The sequence below is a fragment of the Zonotrichia leucophrys genome, chromosome 5 (genome assembly GCF_028769735.1).
Source record: "Zonotrichia leucophrys gambelii isolate GWCS_2022_RI chromosome 5, RI_Zleu_2.0, whole genome shotgun sequence".
In the NCBI taxonomy this organism is placed as follows: domain Eukaryota; kingdom Metazoa; phylum Chordata; class Aves; order Passeriformes; family Passerellidae; genus Zonotrichia; species Zonotrichia leucophrys.
The window spans coordinates 53943289-53967453 of record NC_088175.1 but is presented as its reverse complement, the minus strand read 5'-3'; the positions used below and the strand labels follow the sequence as shown (position 1 = coordinate 53967453).

Sequence of the window (24165 nt, the reverse complement as noted above, 5' to 3'; positions counted from 1 at the left end):
TTCACTTCTATACTCACTGAGTTTTCTTGCTTAGATTTCTCATAATGTAAGAGCTGTAGAGCTAAGCAAAAGGATTCCCATTCTTGTTTCTTGCCTTGTTGAACAAAAAAATAATAATAATAAAAAAAAGTATAAAGAAACAGATGTTAGGGAAGTATGATGGAATTGAAATGAGCATTGAGCAGAAATAAGGAGTCACAGAAGTCCCACAGCCCTGGAAATGCAAAATGAATTCACTTAAGTGTCAATAACCTTCTGCAGATATATGGGCTTAAAGGAAAAGGGTGAGAAAATGAACTGCTAACATAAGCAGACAGTCTGGTAACAAGGCAAGGACTGCAGGAGATGAGGGAGTCAGAATGATGGAGTGAGACAATATTTATCGTTTCTCTTCACAATGCAAAAGGTAGAGAGCAGCAGTAAAAACAGCTGCAAACGGAATAAATGAATGAAAAATGAATAATGAAGTAAAGAAAAGGAATGCAAATTTAAGATGTGAGAGGTGGAACAATGAAATTGAAAAGGACAGTGCAGAGAATTGTATAAAGTCAGATGCAGGAACCTAATCATGGGAGAGTAGAAAATAGATTAGAAATAAAAAATGAACACCAACAGCAGGGGAAAGAAGATAGAAAAACGTAGGAAGCAGAATAGATAGATGAGGGAGATGGCCTGGCAGAGCAGCAAACACAGCCTTCATAGCTTCCCTAGTCCTGAACTTGGACCGAAATACACTTACAGAGCTCTGAATGCAGCAGTCCTGATGTTTTCAGAATCCACTAAAATGAATCAGTAATATGAGCAGAAAAAACCAAAACTAAACCTTCTCTCCTTCACAGCTGAAGAGCCTGCAATGTCAGGAGCTGGTTTCTTGATCTAAGATCTAGCAATTGTTCCTGAAATCCACAGTGGCACCTGCCAAAGCCCAGGGAGATGCTGTCCCTCAGCCCCAGTGGTGGAACTCCATCCTCTCCTCCTGGGTCTGCCTGTCCCACCAGGCCCCCTGAAACACAGCTAATGCCTCAGGGTTTAGCTTTTTATATTTTTCCCATTCTGTGCTGCTTTAGTGTGTAATTCTGAGGCTTCATATTCAGAGATGGTGAGCTCTGGGCACCAAGGACAAATAATCCAAATCTCAGTCCAAGAGCACAAACACTGTGGGTTGGAGAGAGAAAAACAAGCAGGGTGGGACTGCATGGGCTGGAGCTGTGGTTGGACAATTAGCTCCAATATGGAAATGGACTAAAACTTATAAAAATGTGAGATCTCGTGACCAAGTCCTCTTTTGCTTCCATCTTGGAGCCATCTGGGCCCTGCCAGGGTGTGGCCTTTGAAGGCACTGCAATAAATATCCACTTTATTCTCCTTAACTCCATCTAGCTTCTGTTCCAGCTCCTTAAGGCATCACAGCCAGTGACACTGAAAGTAAAAGATTTTTAAAATCACAGAAAATTTGTGGAGTTAGAAAGAAATTTAGGCTTACTAGGCCCTAGGAAAATGTTAAAGGTAGGCCCTGGGAAATGTTAGGCCTCATATTTGCTAGATCATGTGAAACTGTGTAGTCAGTATATGATAAATGATATAATTTTTAGATGGGATTAGATATAATTATGTTAGATCATGCAACATAAAGGTGTCTGCTTAAATGTAATTCCTCTCTGTGATGAAAATTTAATCAAAAATAGGATTGAAGAAGTTGTTAGTAGGGCTGAATTAGCTTGTATTTGCTAGATCAGTGAACTGCCCTGTGGTCAATATATATAACGTTTGTTGATGTGATTAGATATAATTATTGTCTAAAGAGTCATGAGAAACTATGTTAGAGGTTTGAGGGGGATCATGAGAAATCCCTGCTTGGATGAAATCAATGCACACAACAGAACAATGTAAGTTTAATAATGGATATGTAAGTTATATAAAGATAGAATATAAAACATGTTTGGCTCGAAACCATGGAGGGTCAGATTTGGGTTTGTGTACCCCTGACACCCAGAACTCTTCAATAAAACAGATGAATGCTTTGCACAAAGTGCATGCTCTTTAGGGGTTTTTTAAGCAAATTGGGAGATAAAGAAAAGATGTGAAATACAAAGTTTATTATCTGCTGTCTATTCCAACCTTACTGGTGGTACAAGAATAGAGCAAAAATTTTTATGTGGTGGCTTGCAAATAATTAGTGATTTACCACAATCCACAATGAATACCATTTTATTTTCATGTAATTACTGCACAAACTCAACATTTTTAAGAATAATGACAATGACTAGGTTTCCTTTTTGAACATCACTATATTTGGATGAGATCTTTCCCTCAGCTTTCAGAAATTTTAATGCAAAATCTGATTAGCTGTTATTGCTGTGATTAATCATGCAAATACCAAGTGGTTACTTTTTTACTTTTCCAGTTGAAGTAAAATATTGATTTAATTCACCATTTTGTAACTGGGGACAGATAGCAGGGAAACTATTGTGACTTGCTTATTTTCCATCATGCAGCCACACCTTTCATGAGTTCACCAACTTGGAAGAAAAAAAAGGGGAAAAGGGGAAAAGCCACAGTAACTTCCTAGCTTTCAGTCCTTTTCTCATGGCCTATTTCTAACCACCAGCTGAGTCCATGGAAATAGTGTACATAAAATTCACACTCAGCAGATATTTAAATCCTCCAGCAGCCTGAAAGAGCATTCCTGCAATTATTGGCTTTGCTTGTTTTATCTCCCCCATATTATGCTGACCAATAGGATTTGAACAATGCTGTGTTTCAAACCCAACACAAGCAACATTGCTTAGGCTGTTAAAATTTGAGCTGATACAAACCATATTTGAGTTATATGAGGATATTCTGACACTGTGACAGTAATAATATTTTTTTTCAATCAACATAAAAAAGCCTCTATAATAAACATCAGCCACAGAAAACATAACAGAGTTTAAAGACCTGTAAATATGACTCATATTCTTAATTACTTTCCTGGCCTTTTTTCCCACAGACTGTGGAGTCAGTAATGAAAGACCAAATGCATAATACACAATTTTGTAACTTCAGCTTTTTACAGATACTTGGGTAACTGCAGAAAGAAAACTTGCGACAAAAATACTGATTCTGTAGCTCAGACACTTAAAAACCCAGAGAGGCCAATTTCAGGTGTTTTTTATCTGGATATTCAACCAACAAAGAAAAAGAAGACAGAGTATTCTTAGATCTATATATACAATTAATATCCTTGGGCAGCGAGATTCAAAACTTACCAAATTTAACTGAAATAATTAAATATACTTTGAAGCAAAACAAACTAGGTAGATTGTCATGGCTGAAAAATCAAAATGTTAGTGTGCTGCCTGTCCTTTGTGGACTTTTTCTTAAAATCTCTACATTATAAGCCATTCTAAGCTTTCAATCAGAAAAAAAAAAAAAAAAGAAAAAAGAAAAGAAGCTTTCTCCCCACAAAGACATCTTGCAAACACAACCTCACACACATCTTAGCTCAAAATGTCAGGCAAATCAATAGAATGTGCAGGTAATGTAGAGTGCAGAAAGACCCATTGATTTTCAATGCTGAGTGCCAGCAGGATGCCATGCATGTCATCATTTACTCTGCTGAGCTGTAAATAAGTGATGCTGTGTCACAAAACCTGCTCCAATCCTCCCCAGGGCCCCTGTGAAGTGCAAAGAAGAGAGGGATACTCACGTGGGAAATCTTTGGGGTGTGTTTTTTCCGACCAGTTCCCATAAAAAGTCAGCCTGTACTTGGCAGTACCGCAGGCACAGCAGTCTAAAATGGGTTTGTCAGTCACACCTTCCGAGGCCGAGTCTGAAAAAGCATCAAAGCACCCATTGAAAGTGGCTACAGCTCCAAACCAGTGGGGACAGTGAAGCTGCTGTGATAAATAATCCAGGGAATAAATATGAGTTAAACATCGGTTTGGTTTTTTTAAATTTGGTTTGCTGTTAGACTAAAGGACAAGCCTGAAATATCTGTACCATATTTATAAGTGGACAAAATAGTTTAAATCCACAATGTTCATTTACAATCATTAATATTTCAGTTATCTTCAGATTCAAAAGGGGTTTCTTTCTGGTTTCTATCCGATAAGGAAAAGCCTCAGCTGATCTCAAAACACAATGGGCTTGAAATTTCTGAACAGACAAAGTAAATGAATTCTCCAGCGGGATGCAATAACCAGGTGCAATGTTTAGGTTTAGGAAAGGATAAAATATCCCGGGATTCTATAACAGAGTGCCCTGGAAACCAATGGGTATCGCACAAAGAGCAGGTAAAGAATTGCAAGTAGCACTTTAGGGGGAGGCAAAGAAGATTTTATGGAGTATATGTGATAAGGAAGAACATAACTGAATGGAAGAGCCCAAATCTCAACCTGTCCAAGAACTCAAAATTTTAGTTTGAGACAAAGTGTTAAGAGAAAAATGCAAAACACAATGAGGAGGTCAAAGAGATATTTTACTTTACCTTACCTTGTTCACAGATTTTTTTGGTGAGAGAGCCCTCATCTTGAAAATAAATTATGCGCTTCTGCACAATACTGGCTCTACAAAGGGGAGGGAAAAAAAGTTTGAAACATGTTTATTTCTCAAAGAAAAAAGAAAATGAGTCATAAATGACTGCTAAGACATGGTTATACTTCCCTGCACTGACAGTACAACATGGGATTACAGATAAGATATTTTTATTTCAACTTGTATTTTAATTTCATCACATTTTACAGAAACCTTAAATATATTTACCTCCAAGGAAGTGGTCATAGGCAATCAGTGAGGACCTGTGCCATGCATTTTGAAATGCATGACAGACACCTGAGCATTCAATATTTCAATCAGATCTTATATTAAAATACTGAAGTTGTATTCAAATTCAGTCAAAAAAACAGCACAGCTATAGTGAGCAGCTGTTCATAGGAAATTACATGGCATTCTAAAAAGATAAGTACTTCTGATATATGACAGCAACTCAGTGCAAATATCACATAAAACAGAAGTTAGGAAAAAAGCTGGCATAAGGTAAAGTCTTTGAAAGAAATTCACAGGTTCCAAAAGACAAGCTGCTTTAAAATTAATTAAATCTGGAGTATTTTATTGAGGCTTATAGTTCAAACCAAATGTAAATTACTAAGCCTCGGTGCCTCAGTTCCTCATTTGAGGGGGCTGGATATATTTAATGCCAAATAAACTTTAACAACCTTCTTGGACCATCTTTAACTATATCAATTATATTCACATGAAAGCTTTATATTCTTTCCATAAGAAAACTAGATTTTGGTTCAATTCAAAGCCAATCTATGGACAGAGAGCCTCCTGAGGACAGCATGCTTTGGCAGCTGGCACTCTTCCTTGTTTACCAGCACAAGTACACATTCTTCCAGCAACATTTTGTACCATCACTTGTACAAAACACTAAACAGCGAGGGCCAATTTCTTGTCTTCCTTCAGTATTAGTCAAATAAATATCTTAATCTTTCTAGAACTACTTCTCACTCATGACAGGAGGAAAACTGAAAAGGAAAGTGAGGCTGTATGTGCTCAGATGTGTTGCTGCAGTCATATAACCCTCTTTTGACAACATCCCACCCATAAAATCATCAAAAATAAGAGGCAGTTTTGCTGTGCTTTCTTTGCCAAGATGCAAGGCCAGTCTAGGAGAGGAAGGAATCTTTATTTTCACCTTACAAAGCACCCGGGAGAAAACCCGGGTTTTGCAAACCTCTTAAAGCTGCATCAGCCTGGAAAGGGTGCAAAAAACTCTCAATCCTTTCTGAAAGAATCTTTTTCAGGGTTTCTAAGAAGAAATAAATGGGGGAAAAAATGAAACAAACACAACTACCAGAGTTACTACTAGGAAGAATAAGAACCCAATGGGCACCCTGTGACAGTGGCATGCTCCTTAATGTTCCCAGCCTTCAAACTGAAAGCCAAAGCCAAATTTAAGAGTTTTTGGGTGCTACACTGCAAGGAGACAGAAAGTGGGGGCACAAGAAATGCTGTGCAGATACAAGGAAAACCTCTCACACCATCAGGCTAATCACAGAGATTGAACCATGGAATGGGCTACACAGAGTTTGTGCAACATTCATCTCTGGAAATATTCAAAACTTGATGAGATCCATGCCTTGGCAACCTGCTGAGGGAACAAGCAAACTGATGTTCAGCACCTACTTCAAGCAGGAGAATGGACTACATGACTTCCAGAAGTCCCTTCCAATCTAAATCCTTCCGTTATCTTAATCCACACAAATACAAAATCAGCTGTTTGATAAAGATCTCAATTCTGCAGGTAACAAAGGTATTGTGGGTATTTGAGAAGTAGTTATTTTAGAAAAAAAAAAAAAGAAGAAAAAGAAAATAGAGAAAGATTGTTTGAAGCCTGAAGTGTACTTGTATTATTCTTTTTGCTGCAGTTAGCTTGTCACTGTAAAATGTCAAGGGAACAGTTCCTTTACTAATAACAAAAGCTTCACAGCTTTCTAAACCATTGTCTCTTCAGCTGTATTTGAAACTGTATGGTGAGCCAATAATTTAAATGGGAGGTTTTGGACTGATTCCAAATGCACCAGGATGGGCACATTATATGGCTACATAACTATCAGAAGCAGGCACAGAACTCTACAAATAATCAGAAATCATTTTAAAATATTAACTGTTTTAATAATCAGCTTCTAGACTGAACATAGACCAAAACATCTGTTCAGTGTATATGCTAGCTTTTATAGCTACTTTTTCCCCCTTTTTTTAAACATAATTTTTATGTTAAATTTAATTTTTATTCCATAAAAGTTCTGATCTTTGGACTAAGGATTCTCACCTTTGTCTTCAAGGCTTGCCAAAAACGGCTAAAAATAGAATGGTGAACTTCTAGAGAGAGGCAAAATAGCTTTTAAGAATTTACACAAGGTATTAATCTGTTTAATTTACATAAATCCTTCCCATCACTTCAAATGTCCAGTGCTGTCTGAACTTCATGGGAAAGGATCAATCCAATTGCTTTCCCTCTCATATTAATATATATAGGTGGATCTTCAATTTCTTGTTGGCTTTTTTCTCTCTGACTATCAGAAAATGATGGATAAAGGCAAAAGGAAATAAATGTGTCTCAAAAAACCTTGTTTGTTTCCCATTTTCTTCAAGCCAAGGCTTCTGGATCTGCACTTTTCCATCTCTAAACTAAGGAGCAAAACTGTCAGGTACAGGCACTTCTACACCTGGCAACACCTGCTTTACTGAAGAAAACCAACCAAATGAACTGTCCAGAAAGTGTCATTATTTCTGTGTTTCAGTTCTCACATGAAAAGGAAAGGATATCTGGTTGCTTCTGCAATGTTTGCTTTGGCAATGCCACTTTGGGATGTCCCTGTCCTGGCTCGGTTTGGTCAGACAACATGAGAGGGCAGTGGGAGAAATCTGCCTCAAAAGATTTCCATGGGATAAGAAATTCCCTCCGCAGCCCAGCTGCACAACAATTGCACCATCCTGCTGGGAAAAGCTCTGCCAAAGGCACAGAAATTGCATTTTGGGATATTAAGAAACAGGAAATGTCATAAACCATAAAACTTCACGCCAGCCTTGGGAATGCCCTAGTTCATACCAGAAACAGAGTCAGACCCCAGAACAGAGTTTGGGGTCTTTCTTTTTTCTTTCTTTCTCTCTTTCTCTTTCTTTCTTTCTCTCTCTTTCTCTCTCTCATTCTTTCTCTTTCTCTCATTCTCTCTTCCTCTTTCTTTCTCTCTTTCTCTCTCTCTTCCTTTCCTCCATAGAAACAGCTTTAGATTGTTTTCCTCACTCCCTTTTTCCAACCCTAGCACGAAAAGAAATACTCTTATTTTAAATTACCTCTGTGGGTGTAGTGATGTGACAAAAGAAGTAAGGAAGAGGATTTGTAAGAATTGTTCCTATGACATTTTCTAAGCTTACATCAAAACCATTAAGTACAATATTAGAGTTACACTTGAATAAAAAGGTTTTGTCAGAGCTGGTGAGGAAACTCCAAGTTTTACTTGGATGTTGAGAAATAATAATAATTTACTGAGCTGTAGATAAGACATTTTTCCTGCTCTATATTGCCTATGAGTTAACCTTGTCCTACTCTTCTAGCTATCAAAATTATTTTCATTAATTATTCCATGCCTCACTGATTTAATTACAGTATGATAAGTTGTTTCCCACCCAGAACAATTAAGAGGATGTTAAGTTTGTTTTCCTTTTTGGGTTTGTTGGTTATTTTTGGAGAGAAAGAATTTTTAAATATATCATTTACTTGAACACTAGAAAGTGGTGTGAAAACCATCAATTTACATCTGCTGTAATTTTGTTGATGCTATTGGGTTGTGTCATTCTAATGCATTATTTAGGATGTTCTGATTTTATTTCCTTCTATGTCTTAAAAATAAAGCCAGCCCTGTGTTTCTGAAAAGCACTTGCAAGGTCAGGGAAAGCAAAGACCCCCAGAAGTTTGCCAACAATATTTATTTCTTTTTCCAATATTTAGGAGAATTTTATTAAAAAGGAATTCAAATTCCTCTGGAAGTCTGTACAACCCTTTAGCCAATGGATGTACAGCAACTTTGACAATATATTTGACAACCACATTGTTCAAAACAATTTTCACTTAGGAAAGTGTGCTGGCTTAGCCAAGACAGGCTCCATCTACACCAGAATCTGCCAGCTGCCATCACTGACAAGGGTCAACATTCTAAACATTTGCAGCAAAATGTTTCTTATTTAATGCATAACTTAGAAGTTAAACAAAAGATGCAATTTCTGTTGTCATTCTGGGGGGTTTGTTCATTAATTTGTTTTTAAGTGTGTTGTTAACACAGGTTATTTAAACAACCCAGACTTGATTTTGATGTTGGATAAAACACAGTGAAATTAACATGAAGTTCACCAGTGGTGCCATAATTCCACATTGACATCCCTGCTTTTCTCCACTAGATTAGCCCCATGCAAAACAATCAAACGTGATCACTTCTGAAAACTCCAGCACATAAATACACACCAGAGTATCCTTCTCCAGCTTTACTTTTTCATCATTTCACGTGCACTGTCAGAAAATACAACTCAGAGAAGCATCACAGCAAAAGCAAAGGACTCTAAAGCTTTTCTTGCACATTTCCTCTTGCTCCCAAATCCTTTTGGTGTCTTCATGTCCCACTCAGAGCTGCCACCACACACCCACACAGGAGTAATTTGGCCATCATATTCAATATGTGAATATAACACAGCAAAAAGCTCTGGGGGAAAGCACAGCTGTACATGCTGCTGTCTTATATTTTCCCTCAGAAAATTCTCTCTGTTCTTTGCTTGAATGGCCACAGGACATAAATATTACATGGAAATCCTCGGGATAAGAAGTTGTACTGACATGGTAATTTCTGACAGGAATGCTACACCTGTTACTTGCAAAAAACAAATTTAAAAAAATAAAAAAGAAACTGAAACAAAAACGCAACATCACTTAAAGCCCATTGCTGTTCATGGGCTGTATCTTCACCAGGGATTTTGACAGTCCCCACTTTTTGCAGCAATCTCTATGAATTTCAGAGCTAAGCATTATAGGATGTAATTAGAGCAGATTGGATAGGACTGAGTGTTTGGAGAAAGGATTTATCTCATTATTCTAAGTAGTGCTTTTGTAGAGTAGATGGAAACAAACTACCAAAGGTGGGACTGTAAGCCCAAAGTCCTATTACCTGAAAACTCAGCTAACCAATGCAAAGCACCTGTGTGCTAACTAACAAATCCTAAAAACAAAATGAAAAATAAAGCAAAATAAAAAACACTTCTTGAGATGCAATTTATTTCTGCCTAAGGTCTGCAACCTTTGTTACACTCACCCACTGGCACAGGGAACTGAAATACTTCATTTCTTTGGGTGTTCAGACCATGCCCCCTTTTGCCAGCCTGTTTTACCTGATATAGCAGGTAGGAGGAAGAAATCAAACCACACAATAATCCAACCACATAATAATAATAGTAATAGTAATAATAATAGTAATAATAATAATAATATCCATTATTAAATATATAATACACTATATATAATATATTATATATAATTTATATTAATAAAACATATAGTATATAAAATATATAATGACACATAGATTAATATTACTATTGTTGTTGTTGTTATTGTTATTATTATTATTATTTTGCCATGATTGCACAGCCCACAAGGCCAGCTGAGACCGAACAAAAGCATCTTTTCCCTTTTACAGCATTGCTTTTAATCTTTATAATCCACACACACTCTCCTCCCCACTTGAATCACTTTCTCCCGCTCCAGGTTGGGGCAGTAAAAAAAGAAACACCACTTTTTTATATATATTTTAAAAAACCCCAAAAGCAAAATTTAAGCATGACTATGACTTAATGAAGCCAGAAAAAAAATTCCAAAACTTTAGGAAAAATTATGCTAATTTTTTAATATTTATAAAGCATGAAGTAAAAGAATTTGAAGATAAAACAAAAAATAAGAGCTGTCATTCTCCTGCTATTTTTTTAAAGCTGCCAGCTAGCAATATATTGAAATTATGTTTAAATGAGTAAATTATTTGCTTGCACAGAAAAAAATTTATTTGTCACAAGCAATATCCTAACAAAGCCTGCCCATTCATCAAATACTGCTTAGTGGATAGTCAGTAGCAGGAATCTAGATTGGAATAAAGTATTTGATGTTTTCAAATCTGAAAAAAAAAAAAATCTTCACTTCATTTGAATTGACAGGAGCCTGAAGGTGAGCTCCACAATTAACGGAACAAATTAACACCCACTGAAACAAAGATAACTTCATTTAATATCAAAATGCTTATTATTCCTTCTTAAAAGAGACCTTCCTGTTCTGAATGTATTTCCCTGAGGAAGTTTTTGATGCAGTGTCCTTAGCACTCGAGGCTGAGTGGAGCTGGAGCCATCAGAAGAGACTTGTCAGTTCTTTAGTGCAGCCCAGCCACAGATCTCACCTGTCAAGAATTAATACCTGAAACAGCTGAATCTCCTCTACCTGGGCTGTTCTGAGAGCTCTCCCTGACAGCTGGGGCTGCTCAGCCCACTGAGCATTCAGCCACATAATGCCAGGAGGGGCTGGGTGTTCACGCTGAAAGACTGGGGTGCAGGGAAATGCAAGAAAATAAAGGACCAATGACAGAGTTGTTACTGGTAACTCTTCCATTTCCCTCATTCTGAAGGGGCACTACATTGGGAAGAAGGCAAATTCAAATACATATCATATATTGGGGAAGAAGGCAAATTCAAATACGTATCATACATTGGGAAGAAGGCAAATTCAAATGCGTATCATATACTGGGAAGAAGGCAAATTCAAATGCGTATCATATATTGGGGAAGAAGGCAAATTCAAATACGTATCATATATTGGGAAGAAGGCAAATACAAATACGTATCATATATTGGGAAGAAGGCAAATACAAATGCGTATCATATATTGGGAAGAAGGCAAAATCAAATACGTATCATACATTGGGAAGAAGGCAAATTCAAATGCGTATCATATACTGGGAAGAAGGCAAATTCAAATGCATATCATACATTGGGAAGAAGGCAAATTCAAATGCATATCATACATTGGGAAGAAGGCAAATTCAAATGCATATCATACATTGGGAAGAAGGCAAATTCAAATACATATCATATATTGGGGAAGAAGGCAAATTCAAATACATATCGTATACTGGGAAGAAGGCAAATTCAAATACATATATATTGGGGAAGAAGGCAAATTCAAATGCATATCATACACGGGGAAGAAGGCAAATTCAAATGCATATCATACACGGGGAAGAAGGCAAATTCAAATGCATATCATACACGGGGAAGAAGGCAAATTCAAATGCGTATCATACACGGGGAAGAAGGCAAATTCAAATGCGTATCATACACGGGGAAGAAGGCAAATTCAAATGCATATCATACACGGGGAAGAAGGCAAATTCAAATGCGTATCATACACGGGGAAGAAGGCAAATTCAAATGCGTATCATACACGGGGAAGAAGGCAAATTCAAATGCGTATCATACACGGGGAAGAAGGCAAATTCAAATGCGTATCATACACGGGGAAGAAGGCAAATTCAAATGCGTATCATACACGGGGAAGAAGGCAAATTCAAATGCGTATCATATACGGGGAAGAAGGCAAATTCAAATGCGTATCATATATTGGGGAAGAAGGCAAATTCAAATGCGTATCATATACGGGGAAGAAGGCAAATTCAAATGCGTATCATATATTGGGAAGAAGGCAAATACAAATATATATATATCATATATGGGGAAGAAGGCAAATTCAAATGCATATCATATACGGGGAAGAAGGCAAATCCAAATATATATATATCATATATGGGGAAGAAGGCAAATTCAAATGCATATCATATACGGGGAAGAAGGCAAATCCAAATATATATATCATATTATGGGGAAGAAGGCAAATTCAAATGCATATCATATACGGGGAAGAAGGCAAATCCAAATATATATATATCATATATGGGGAAGAAGGCAAATTCAAATGCATATCATATACGGGGAAGAAGGCAAATCCAAATATATATATATCATATATGGGGAAGAAGGCAAATTCAAATGCATATCATATACGGGGAAGAAGGCAAATCCAAATATATATATATCATATATGGGGAAGAAGGCAAATTCAAATGCATATCATATACGGGGAAGAAGGCAAATCCAAATATATATATATCATATATGGGGAAGAAGGCAAATTCAAATGCATATCATATACGGGGAAGAAGGCAAATTCAAATGCATATCATATACGGGGAAGAAGGCAAATCCAAATATATATATATCATATACGGGGAAGAAGGCAAATTCAAATATATATATATCATATACGGGGAAGAAGGCAAATTCAAATATATATATATCATATATTGGGAAGAAGGCAAATACAAATACGTATCATATATTGGGAAGAAGGCAAATTCAAATGCATATCATATATTGGGAAGAAGGCAAGTTCAAATGCGTATCATATATAGGGAAGAAGGCAAATTCAAATATATATCATACATGGGGAAGAAGGCAAAATCAAATACGTATCATATATTGGGGAAGAAGGCAAATTCAAATACGTATCATATATTGGGAAGAAGGCAAAATCAAATACGTATCATATATTGGGGAAGAAGGCAAATTCAAATGCGTATCATATATTGGGAAGAAGGCAAATCCAAATACGTATCATATACGGGGAAGAAGGCAAATTCAAATGCGTATCATATACGGGGAAGAAGGCAAATTCAAATGCATATCATATACGGGGAAGAAGGCAAATCCAAATGCATATCATATACGGGGAAGAAGGCAAATCCAAATATATATATATCATATATGGGGAAGAAGGCAAATCCAAATATATATATATCATATATGGGGAAGAAGGCAAATTCAAATGCATATCATATACGGGGAAGAAGGCAAATTCAAATATATATCATATATGGGGAAGAAGGCAAATTCAAATATATATATTGGGAAGAAGGCAAATTCAAATACATATCATATATGGGGAAGAAGGCAAATTCAAATATATATCATATACGGGGAAGAAGGCAAATTCAAATACATATCATCTATTGGGAAGAAGGCAAATTCAAATGCATATCATATATTGGGAAGAAGGCAAATTCAAATATATATCATATATTGGGAAGAAGGCAAATTCAAATTGTGTTCAAGAAATAGCTGAAAGACCACCCTGCTTCTGAAAAACATAATTATGAAAGACAGATCAAATGAATCCATTAAGTTCTTCGGCACTATGAGGGTTGTTTTCAGCAAGCTTCTCCATTGTTTAACACCTGCTCCTGGCTAAGAGCAGTGTGGGAGCACTGCCTCCAGCTCACACAAATGTTCTCCTTGCCAAAATTCCTTGCAGCAGGCGTTTGCAGCAAACACTGCTGCCAAATTTTGGCACACAGGATTTTGGAGAATGCAATGGCAGGGAACTTGCACATCAGGGTCTTTGCTCTTCCCACATCAGCCCTAAAAATGCCAAAATCACACAACCTTCTCATGTCTCGTCAGCAGCCAACACCAGTGGCACTGGCTGCACTTTGGCTACAGCAGAGCAAAGAAATGATGGAGAAAGAGGAATTGCTAAACACATGAAAATCAGAAAAATACTCTCAGGAAACAGCAGTGTTGAAGGGTACAGAAACAGATTAGGAAATGGACCAGAAATTGTCCAAGACATGCAAAGGAAGGCTGAGAACCAAGCCCAGGCATATCTCCTTTCTGCAGCAGTGCATTGTCAGACTGAGGGTGTGATTATAATGAAATTATAAACATCAACCCCCCCAAATCACTCTGGGGTAATGAAACTCCTTGGAAGATTGTGGTTCCTTTTCACGGTGATTTTATGCATTTTCTGCACAACAACACGCAGCAGCAGGGGGAGGAAACAAACCCTACAGGCTCAAGAAGCTTTTTGCCTCAGTGGGGTTCCTGAAGCTGATCCGGATAAAGGTCAGCATTTCATAGAGGAAGTGATTACAACTGTGCTTAGAGGAGCAGGGATTAAGCAAAAGATCCAGGCTCTGTATCTCCCTCAATCACAGGGAGAGGGAGAGCACATGAATAAGACTATTAAAGGAGCATTGTGAACAGTAGCAAGCAGTAATGACGGGGATTAGGATGATAAATCACCCTTTATATTGAGAAGCAGGCATAGACAAGGTGCTGGAATTCATCCCTACCACATTTTATGGAACAAAAGTGCAGTTAATGAGATTCTTAACTTCATTAGAAAGTCCAAGAGGGAGATGTTTTAATGTGGATAATTGAGATACACCAAGTGTGATTAGAGATAGAGGAGGAAATAGAGATTTCATTGTTCAGAATTTGTGGAGAAAAGCCAGGATGCTCCTTCAGGCACCTGTATGGGAAACAGGTGAACCCATCATGGGTTTGAGACTGACAACCAAGCAGTGCCATCAAAACATTTCCAAATGTTGGTCTAGGCTTTGAAACTGAAGCAACGAGGAAAACAAATTCCCTGGTCTTCTAGACAAAAATATGCGGTGATTTAGCTTATTATAGTGGGGAGTTATTTGTTGCCACCAAACATTCAAACTGAAAATGAGACAGAAAAAACCTGCATGCTTTCAAAACTAAAACTATAAAATTTACAGATATACTGATGTGGAGGACGTTTAGAAAACCCAGATGTGTTCACTGTGTTGTGCTCCTGTTAGGGGACACTCTAGTGACACCTGAGTGACCTTCTCCTGAAATCAATTACCAACCTCACTTTCACTTAATCAGAAGGGAATTGCAGCCTGAATTTCTTATGAGGCGTGACTGGCCACTGAAAAACCAGAAAAGCACTTAGAACTTTATTCTCACTGAGCCAAGGCACTTGCTGAAAAAGACAATGCAGACAACACATATCCAAGTACCTGTCAAATTTGCCTCCTCTTCAGTTTAGCTTCATTCTACTTACTTGCCTGGACATATTTAGCATTTTGTGAGTAAAATTGTGTAGCAGAAACACAGATTACTATTATAAAAGCAGGAAGAATGGTAACTATTTGTGTTTCTTTGCCATATTGAAGACAACTTTTTGGCCACAATTAATTCAGAGAAATTAGATAAATGCCTTTCGTTAATATTTTGCTGTCTAAATTAAACCTGATGAGCAAGACAACATCTTTATGAGCAGTCATGGTGGTGCCTCAACACTTCTGCACGTGGAACATATTTTTTATATGAGCTTCTTGTATCATCAGGCATCTACTTCAGCCACCATTGCCAGGCAGCTGCATCGTAAGAGAGCACAAATTTATTTCTCTGTATATAAAACTGGTGTATATTCCATTTTCAGAGAAATCTATGGCAAGCAGCAGTCTGACAGGTAATCTGTAAAACTGAAATGAGCTGGTTCATATTAGGGTTATCCTGGGGCTCCACACACAGCAGTGAGGGAGCATCAAGCTCATTATATCTCTAATGAGCAGAGCTCAGTCCCTCCCTAGGCACAGGCCTGCAACCCAGACCTTTCTGCAGCAAATGAAACCCAGAAACCATTAAAAAAAAAAAAAAAAATCAAATGTGCTTTCTGGTGCATTGCAAGGCTTCAAACTAGATTCTGCTGGAGCAGTGAACTGATGGAGCAACAAATCCATTTCTTGGGGAAAGCAGGGAAAAAGCATCCAGGCTGCTGCTGTTCAGAGAGCAAAGATACTTAATGCATGTCTAATGATGTAGAAAAGATGGAAAAAGTGGGCACCTAATTACTGAAAGGAAAAGAAAGGAATGGCCCACCCAATTATTGGTTGAATTTAGTGTTTCAATCCTTTCGCAACAGCCCTGAAATTGTCAACGCAGGTAACGAGAAAGACAATGACAATCAATTCCACAGCAGGTTCATGCAAAGAAAAATTCCATTTCTGGGTGGTTTTTCTGCCTTTCAGAATTTCTAAAGAGCTGCAACAATACAAATAGCTGCTCCTTTAAAGGAACAAATCAGAATTGATTTTGTGGCGTTTTAGGTGAAGCAGAGAATCAAGATAAATAGAGTGTTCAGGTTCTGAGACCCTTCCTGAGCTCTTGGGGATTCTCCAGCTGACAAATGTAAACCCACATGAGACCTGAAAGACTGTTCACCCCAAGGAAGGATGGCCAGAATCCAGCACAAATTCATGCATTTGCCTTTCACAGAGCTGTGCTAGAAGTTGTAACTACAGAATGTGCTCTGGATTCCTGCAGGCACACAGACACCTCACCGAATCCTTACATCAGCCTGCTAGAAAAGTTTCCCTGATGGAAATTTCGTCCCATACCTGCAGTGCAGCTTACATTTAGCTGCAGGATTGCCCACACACCCTCACAAAACACAATCTTGAAACACTGGTTGTGTTGTGAGGAAGCAAGTGACCATTTCTGCCACATTTGTGACTGACTTAGACTTTGTAATGTCTAGGAACCACCAGTGTGCTGCAGGATTGAGAACATTCACTGCTCATCTGCTTCCCTCTATCTGGGGCAATAGACATTTTGAATAATGGAAGATCCTGCCAAAATGTTATAACAGCAGGTTTAGTTAAAGCCTCAATCACTAGGCACAGACTGGATAAAATCGTTTGTTACCAAAACTTAAAATTACACTACTTATCTTTTTAATTACCTCCTTTCATCACTGCTGTACTCAATTTGCCCTTCACATTCACTGATGTGCAATGAGAACATCACCATACTACAGTAAGCAAAACATATTTGAGCCCACTGGAGTGCTGATTTCAATAAAGAGACCAAAATCTCTTTATCTGTGACCTGCAGAAGCAGCATGACATTTTGATTCATGAATAAAATGCATATTTTAAAAATGTATCACATTACATTAAAATAAAGCCTTCAGTTCCTGACACAAGACAAATCAATTCCTTTACATGAATTACCATGCATAACTTCAGGCAGTTATAAAGAAGCTGATTTCAAACATTCAGTAATAAAAAAATGACAATGCTTCTGATGCCATCAATAGTGACACTCTGTATGTTTTGAAAGGAAATCAAATTATGACTATCACTATTATTTCTATTCCTTTTCTTTCTTTGTTTCCCCTCAGAAAATGACAATGGCCTTGAAGTCAAATTAAACATCTGTTTGCAAAATAAACCAGAGTGCTACTGACAGCTGCTGCCGAATGGCAAATGTCCTACAGCTGTCGGGCTCCTAAATTAACAATGATTTTCATTACAAATAGCAAACAACAAGCAAATTACAGAGCTGACTTTTTTTTTTTCTTCCATCCCACTATTTCAAATTTATGAAAATGCAGACTCTCCTAGAGACTCAGCCAGAAAGAAATCACAGCTTACTGTTTTATTTCCCCACTTGAGCAGGTAGCAAAAAGTCAGAGAAAATCAGATTTCAGAACATCCCTCCTGACATGTCTTAAATACTTTTTGGCACTTTCCTCTAGGATATGTAAATAGAATTAATAATTACTTGAGGATTTACCTTGCTCTGAGGCAAATTCTGTCAATAAGAAAAAGTACTGAAGAAACATTTTCTTTATTTTTCCTACATCTATTTGGATTTGTAAATACACAGGTGCAGGGGAAGCCTGATCATAGTACACAGTACAATCACCCAGGAAAGTCAGACAGAAAAGGCTTGGGCAGTTCATTAAAGTCCCTTCTGTCATCACTTTTTACAGGTTCCTCATTTATCTTCAGGTTAGGGGTCAGAAATTAGGAACATTAGAGAGAACTGCACCTCATTTTCCTCTTCACATGAGTTTTTGAAATGCACAATTTGAACCTGGAAGGAGCAAAGAACTCTGAGTGGATAGTGGTTAAAAAAAATAAAAATGGGAGTTTTAATTGTCCTGTGTGGTTTTGTAAAATGCCAAATTAGGGTACAGGTGAATTCTGACTGGTTCTGTGTTTGTGTCCACTGTTAACCTTATTAATTTTTTTTTTATTGAAGAATTTCCCCACAAAGTCTGGGGAAAACACAGCGATGATCAAAGATGTAACAGATATCACTTTCTTGTGATAAGGCATGTTGAACTTTTCCAATGCCTGAATCCCTACCCCACTGCACACCCATGCACAACCTTTTTCTTTCCTACAAAACACCTTGTTTTACATTTGTGAATAAAACAAAAATTATATGGAACAATGAAAGTAACCGCACATGCCTTCATTTTACCACAAAAATCCATAACACGGATTTTTTTAAAAATATGAATTATTGTAGACATTTTCAAGGTAGAGTGTAAAAAAGTTTTAAAATACTGTCTTCCATAATAAAGCCATAACTACATTCCCTCTGCTGCTAGAGAAAGACCATCACCCTTCTCCTTACCCTGTTTTTCTCACTGTTTTTCTGGTTTTGCTCTCCTTAAGGAACAAACCCATCCTTGAATAACAAAACCATTAAGCTGTTTTGCAACACTACATCTTTACAAACAAAACATCATATGAATGAACCTAACTAGATTTTATAGGATTGCTTTAATTATTGCACCATAAAATAGATTATCTAAAAGACCACAAAATTGTAAGAAAATCCATTTGTTACGCTTTCCAAATTCACATGTGATGTAAAAGGAACAATATTAAACCTGTGAGAAAATGAAAGTGAAATAAGTGAAATGGTGTTAAATGTAGATGTGTCAGTAGATCCAGGGGACTGCTACCATATATATTGAGATAAAATATGCTTTTTTACACTTAATAGTAGAGCTGATATGAATTAGAATCCATCTAAAAATGCAGTTTTCTTCTCTTTCTTCCTGCTACCATATATATTGAGATAAAATATGCTTTTTTACACTTAATAGTAGAGCTGATATGAATTAGAACCCATCTAAAAATGCAGTTTTCTTCTCTTTCTTCCTGACACAAACTCTCTGTGGGTGTTTCATTTATGAAATAAAATATACGTTTCTAAGTCAGTTTCATTTAAAAGTTTAAACTTTTGTCCTATTTGTTTAAAAAAAAATAAAATTGCTGGATGTAGACAATATTTAATTCACTTTTAAGGAACCAGGATAGCAATACAAGCTTTTCTATCCTGCAAGAGTTTATAAAAAGTCACTGGCCACTAGCTGCTCTTGAGAAAACAGGAAAAAATTGAAAAATTTGTTGAGTAATGCATAATAACCCAGTGTTGAAGGACAGTGATGGACCCAAATCTGCTCATTCCCAACCCATGGCCATTTAAAGCTGGGCCAAGAATGGGGAAAAATGAAGGCACACTCAAAGGATCTCACAATTGAAAATGGCACATTTTCTATCTATCAAAGGTTTGTTCTCTGGGCTGTTAGGATGCACAGAGATATCTTAGTTTGCTATCTTAATTGTGTAAAAAATACCTAAAATGTCTACATAAAACACTCTATTTCAGCTATGAAATAGGAGGCTGTACTGCTGCTATCTCTATCAAAAATGAAGTTCAGAAGGTGCTGCCATGTGGTAGTTAACTGGAAAATAAAGATTTTGATGTTTTTAAAAATAATAGTACAGAAATTATAAAAATTTCTCTGCATGCAGAAGACTCACTGATTCACCTAGGAAAAAGAATAAAGTTATTTATAACATAAAAACTTTTATCTTCTGTTGTTCCATAAACAGAGCCCCTTTCTAGGCAAGGAGGGCAGGCTGGTCTCTCTTTTTCCTTGGCTGTTGTTATTTATTCATAATGGCAAGCTGTCAGTAAATGCTTTACAGCTGTGCTCACTGTTAGCACTCTAATAAACAGGTAAACTGTTGACATGAAGAGTCTGCACAATCTGAGAGCGTGAATGGAAAAGACAGAATAACAAATTTAATACCTGATTCAAGCAAGCAGGGTTTCTAGTTTTGGTTTCTAGGTTTCAGTGTTGCTAGTTTTTATGTTTGGAAAACTTAGAGGCACAATTTTAATGTGAATTTCTCATGGTTTGTCAACTGTGTGCCACTTGTGCTCATCTGCTTCAAAAAAGTATCCCAACAAATCAAGGAAAATCCTGTATATTGGGGTTAGTAGGCCCTACCAAAAAAAAACAAAACAAAAAAAAAAAAAAAAAAAAGGGAAATTTTTTAGTGATTAAAACGTCAGAGAGGAGCAAAGAATCTACTTTGAGAGAACTATGGGGATTTTTGAAGGAATTTTGAATGAGTTTAGAGATGGGACCTCTGAGTTGTTTTTGATGAAGTTTATTTTCTTATCTTTTGCATAGGCAGGAAGGGTGAGTTCAGCTCACACCTTCACTGCCTGGCTCAGAAGGCCACAAGACCCTCAGTTACAAGACATTTTAAGGAGTTATTGACCAATAAAACACTGCCAACAAGGGTATTTATGGTTTTGACCCAGTCCTTAAATATTTCATCTTATGGACCCATACCACAGTGTGAGCTTTCTTAGCAATCATGTTATGACACACAAACCTACAGTGCTGCATTCTAAACTCCTTGTTTACCTTTGTAGCTACTTTAATTTCTATATCTTAAGTTCTAAACTTTCCTTTACTTAGCTGAAGTAAAGAAAAAGTAAAGCTTGTCTCTGCTTTAAGCTATAAATTCACATTCTTGCCTCTAGCACCCAAGTGTGGAAGCCTTTTCCAAGGTTTCAGATCAAATCCTATGTGTAATTCTAAGCTTCCACTTACAGGCCCAAAGCTCTGGGAGTTCCTTGCATTTTGGATTCCGAGAGAGAATTTCATCACCTTAGTCAAGCAACCTGAATAAATTCAAACCATGGCCAACTTCTCTTCTCTGTGCCAGCTCATTGATACTGATGAGAGATTTAGGACAAGCATGAAAAGCTGCAAACAAATTTTTCATCTGTAAATGCACATAATTCTTTGTTCTGTATTGTTTTTAAAATTCAGCTCTGTGATCATCTATCAGATGTTTTTACATGACTGGCAGCAGTTTCAGAAGCACTGCAGCTTCCACCCGTGTAAAGCAGTCTGGCAACTGGAACTTCTTTCTGTTGGAGGCAAATTTATGCAATATTGGTTTTGTGGGAATCATAGTAACAACACTTTTAGTCAGAAGGATTAAAATCCTATTTCAGAGTTATTCTGAGCAGCTCAGTTTGGCCTTCCTCATAAGCACTCCTCTTAACACAGGGTTGAGGGTTTGATCACATATTAATTTACACACCACAAAGCTGCTCTTGTGAATTTGGGGCCTTGTTACCCCGGTGCCTCATGCTCTGTTTCTGGCCCAGGGATCTCACCCTGAGTTTTGAGTGCAGAGAAGAGATTTGGCTGCCCACCAAGACAGTTTCAGGATGTAGGTGCAGTTCTGAACTCCTGAGGTTTTTATGACACTTGGTTCTTTTTTTAGTCTCTCCTACAGCACATTTCAGCGCGATGTTTACTCAGAGCGACAGGCCAAGTGACCTGAATGAACAAAATGCTTGAAGCTACAAGAAATCAAAAGGTCAATGTTCAAAAACTGGAGTTCCCTCATCCTCAGAGCTTTGAAGCTTGAGAGGAAGAGGATGGTCAGAACCCACAAGGAGGCTGGAAACTGAGTGTTGTATCCAAGGCCCAGACCCAGGGACTGGAATTGAATTTGTCCTTGTGGATATGACAGCTTTGCTCCAGCAGCACAACCATCTAAAAGATTTTGCTTGATATACACTGAATATGCTATACTTTTTATTTAGAAGCCTGCAATTCTTTAAAATTCCTCTGCTCTCTCATTACATGCAAACAAGAGGCAGTGTAATTAAAATCATGATGATAATTACATATCCAGGAAAACAAGAAGCTCCACACTTTTCCTCAAGAACTATAAAACATTTCCCTAGAGATGGCTCAGAACACATTGCCAGAAACAAACAGCAGAGACACCACCATGAAGCCAGTGCATTTCTGCAAGTGCTGATGGTAATAAACAGCATTTACAGATAGCAGATTTTAATTTGTTGGTTGTTTAAGCACGATATGTATAGCAGAAATAAATACCTTGTCTGCAGGAATTTTGCTGCATTTGCCATACAAGTCACATGAGTTGTCTGAGAACCCAATTAGTTCAGGAGCCAGTTGCAAACTGTGGTTTCTTCTCTGAATGGTAAATTGAATATAACTTATCTGCATGTGGCCATCATTTACTGCATTTAACTATCAATCTCAGCCTCAGCAGCAAATGCTAAAGGAGGAGAAGATAATTACCATCTCACAGGACTTGACTCTCCATGAGATCTACACCAGCTGACAGATTTACTCAGTTTGGATAGTAACAAGATCCTCCCTACCATGAAATTTTAATATGTGACAAGCTAAGAAAACTTGACCAAATTTTCCTCACTCTTGTGTTCTAGCACAGAATTCTAAAGGACTTGCAGGAAACTCCCTATTCTGTATTTCCCACCAAAGGGTCAGACCTTTACCCACACTCAGCTGAGACATTGTCTTGAGGAATCCAACAAACCAGATGAATCTAGGGCTCAAAGCAACCTAAAAGACGTGATTTTTCCATCACTGCTAAGAAGCTTTCAATAAACTTTTATTGTCCTTTTATTAGTCAATGGGACGAATTACTATTTGAAATCCATACTTTAGACTTTCCTTGTTTAACAAGATAAATTTCTATTGCTTGGAGTTGGTTTTTTTTTTTTTTTTTACAGAATTAAGCACAGCCTCTGAATATTAGCTGTCAGATTAAAAAAATGCATGTGTACTGTTCTACTTTTTATGAAAAGTAGAATATGCTAAACCAAGCATGAAAGTTTATATGAAGGAAAAGAAAGGTGCTTCTTAAAACAGTTTTCATTCCCTTCAAAAATATATTTAAACAGATTGACCAAGACAGGGTTCAAAACCCCAAAAATTTCTCTACTTCCCTGTGATGATACAAACACCACCAGGCTCTGCCACTGCTCTATTGTTTGTGTAATTTTTATCTGTATAATTGCACATTGCAAAAAAAACCCCATAAATTTTTCTCAAGAAAGATGTAACAGTGGGTTTTCAAGAGATCCTAAAAAGCAAATGCATTTTGAAGAGCTCAGAAACCTAGTTAAGTGAAGTTTCAACCAGAAACTTTTATCAGAAGAAGAAGGAACGACCTGGCCCTCCCATCTTGACGTGTTGGTGTGCAATAAATCACAAGAAACAAGGGAAAGAAAACAGGGAGAGAAATGAACATGGAAACAAGCAGGATGCGCACACCATGACAGCTTGGAAGGTCCAAATGGAAAAATAGGAAACAGGGCCTAAAGCTTGAGGGTCTCCCAAGCAGAGAGTAAAATAAAAGTTTTTTCTCTTCAGTGAGACTCAAGCACAGGCCTAAGTGTGTGGATAAATGGAGCCTCAGCTATTTATGCACCCAAAAAGCACATTTAGTGCTGGCAGTTTCAGTAGAGTCCAGAAGGATTCAAGCCTTTAGGGTATTTCACTGTCATCTCTTGTGGGGAATGAAGAAAATGCATCAATTATTCTCAAGTAAACAATTACTGCACAACATCATATGTTAATGCATTTTCTTCTTTTTTATCCTCACAATTCTAAGTCTTCACAGAGAGAAAGATGTTTAGAAAGCAAGGTAGTGACAATAAGTCAAATTTAAATACATTTTTTACCCCTAAGCTTTGAATTTTGCAGTAACTTAGCATTACACACAGTTGTGGACATGTCAAATGATTTAGGATCCCTTACTGAAC

The 24165-nt window shown here is 37.3% G+C and overlaps 1 protein-coding gene across 1 annotated transcript in view; it reads right to left on the bottom strand.

Moving 5' to 3' along the window:
* Positions 1-24165, bottom strand: part of SPON1 (spondin 1) — a 189399-nt gene that overhangs the window by 126319 nt on the left and 38915 nt on the right. The window contains exons 4-5 of the mRNA XM_064715683.1: positions 4474-4547; positions 3689-3811 (exon numbers count right to left, since the gene is read on the bottom strand). Of these exons, the coding sequence (XP_064571753.1) occupies positions 3689-3811; positions 4474-4547 (197 nt within the window). The remainder of the gene's footprint in view (positions 1-3688; positions 3812-4473; positions 4548-24165) is intronic.